This window comes from Buceros rhinoceros, unplaced genomic scaffold (genome assembly GCF_000710305.1).
Source record: "Buceros rhinoceros silvestris isolate BGI_N320 unplaced genomic scaffold, ASM71030v1 scaffold17760, whole genome shotgun sequence".
Taxonomy (NCBI): Eukaryota; Metazoa; Chordata; class Aves; order Bucerotiformes; family Bucerotidae; genus Buceros; species Buceros rhinoceros.
Genome location: NW_010389217.1, coordinates 1 through 1693, shown reverse-complemented (window position 1 = coordinate 1693; position 1693 = coordinate 1). Strand labels below are relative to the sequence as shown.

At 60.3% G+C, this 1693-nt stretch overlaps 1 protein-coding gene across 1 annotated transcript in view; it reads right to left on the bottom strand.

Moving 5' to 3' along the window:
- LOC104491173 (kazal-type serine protease inhibitor domain-containing protein 1-like) overlaps window positions 1-127 on the bottom strand; it is a 3974-nt gene extending 3847 nt beyond the window's left edge. The window contains exon 1 of the mRNA XM_010133554.1: window positions 6-127. Within this exon, the coding sequence (XP_010131856.1) occupies window positions 6-127 (122 nt within the window). The remainder of the gene's footprint in view (window positions 1-5) is intronic.
- Between the last annotated feature and the right edge of the window lie 1566 nt (window positions 128-1693).

Below are 1693 nucleotides of genomic sequence, written 5' to 3'. Positions count from 1 at the left end.
GCTGCCAGCCCCGCTGGAGGTAGTCAGAGGTGCTGGGAAAAGCCTGTCCCAGATGGAGCAAAGCCCAGTGCAAGGAGAGCAGGGAAAGCATGAGGCAAGAGGAACTCAGGGTCTTGGCTTCAGACATCCTCACAGCAGATCCTCTATGCTGGTCTCACCATCTCTTGAACAGGTATCTCCAGCACTGCTCTGGCCTCCCTGACTAGATCCAAGGAGCCATCCTGGCCTGCGAGGAGAGAGACGTGTTACCAGTGCAGGGAGCGTCTGCCACCCCTCTGGCTCCCCATTGGCTTGCCCTGAGTGGCAGTGCTGCATGATGTGCAGGGGAGGGTCAGTCCCAGCCCCTCTGACCTCCAGCCCCACAGCCATACCCTTCCTGCCCTGGGGATCCCCAAGTGTCTTCCCACCCAGGGTCTCCCCTGAGACACCGAGCATCCTCTGGTGGGACAGAGCTGCTGATCCTGCACCCACCAGATTTCATCTGGCAGCCTGGCAGGCAGAGCCCAGCCTGCTCTGACCCCACCATGTCCTGGGGAGCCACAGGGCTGGTGGGGCACCAGAAAGGCCGCTCTACACTCTCATGGAACAGCTGGTTTGTATCCTGCTCCTCATCTCCTCTCAGGAAGCCACACTCAAGCCAGGTGCCCGTTTATTTTCCCCATCGCTTTGCAACAGTCATGAGCTCTTTTTCCCTTTCTCACCATCCGGACAAGGGCAGTGGAGCAGCTGATCCTGCAGACAAGGGGCTCTTTCCATGCTGGAAGAGCCAACTGTGGAAGGAGGATGCTCCTGGTCATGCCTGGCTTTCATCTTCCTCCCCTCCCTGTACCCTAACTCCTCTTTTTAGGCACCACCCGCCTGAGCAGGGAAAGAAACATCCCCCCAAGAAAGATTTGTGACCCCCTTGGTTATCACACAGGCAACTGAGGCTGAGCACAGGGTAACTCACTGCACAAGTGGACTGGCAGCCAGCCCAGCATGGCCAGCCTATACCAGCACAGTGGGGTCCCTCTCCCCAAACCCCAGACCCGCATTACACCCTCACGCCAGGCGAGCAGAGAGGCTGATGTGCCCTGAGCTTCCCGTCTCTGCTGGGAGGGCGCGTGGTGTCTCGGAGCACGTCCACAGAGAGGATGATGATGAACCAACCCCCTTGTGAACACTCTCCTGCCACGGGTTACACCCTGCCTGTCTTTCTTGAGATGGAGTTAAAGTACAGTCCCCTGCTCCAGGGCCACCCAGCATGGGTGAGTGAGGCTGGGGAGAGGACCCAGGCAGCCGGGCTGTCCCCTTCCCTCCTGCTGGGAACAGCACCGAAGGGCAGGCTGCGCCCCGCAGCCCCCCCACCCTCCGGGGCTAACGTGGGGTGATGGGGACAGCCAGGTTGGTGGGTTACGCCGCCAGGACAACAGACTGCAAAACTTTGACCCGTTTATCGAAGACCACCAAGCCCCTCAGGGGTGGAAAGGGGCAGGGGACCCCGGTGCTGGAGCTCCGCCTCCAGCCTTCCCTACCCCAGGTTGTACGGAGCCAGGCTTCATCCCCCATGTATGTGGGGGTCCAGGGAAGTGGGGGATAGATGAAAAGTTGGCCTCTGTCTCCCCAAGTCTGGGACGCAGGCTCTGGGGGTCCTGGCCAAGTCCTGGGGAGGGTCCCCTGGGAGCCAACCGGTTGTAAGTCACCACTTACCAAA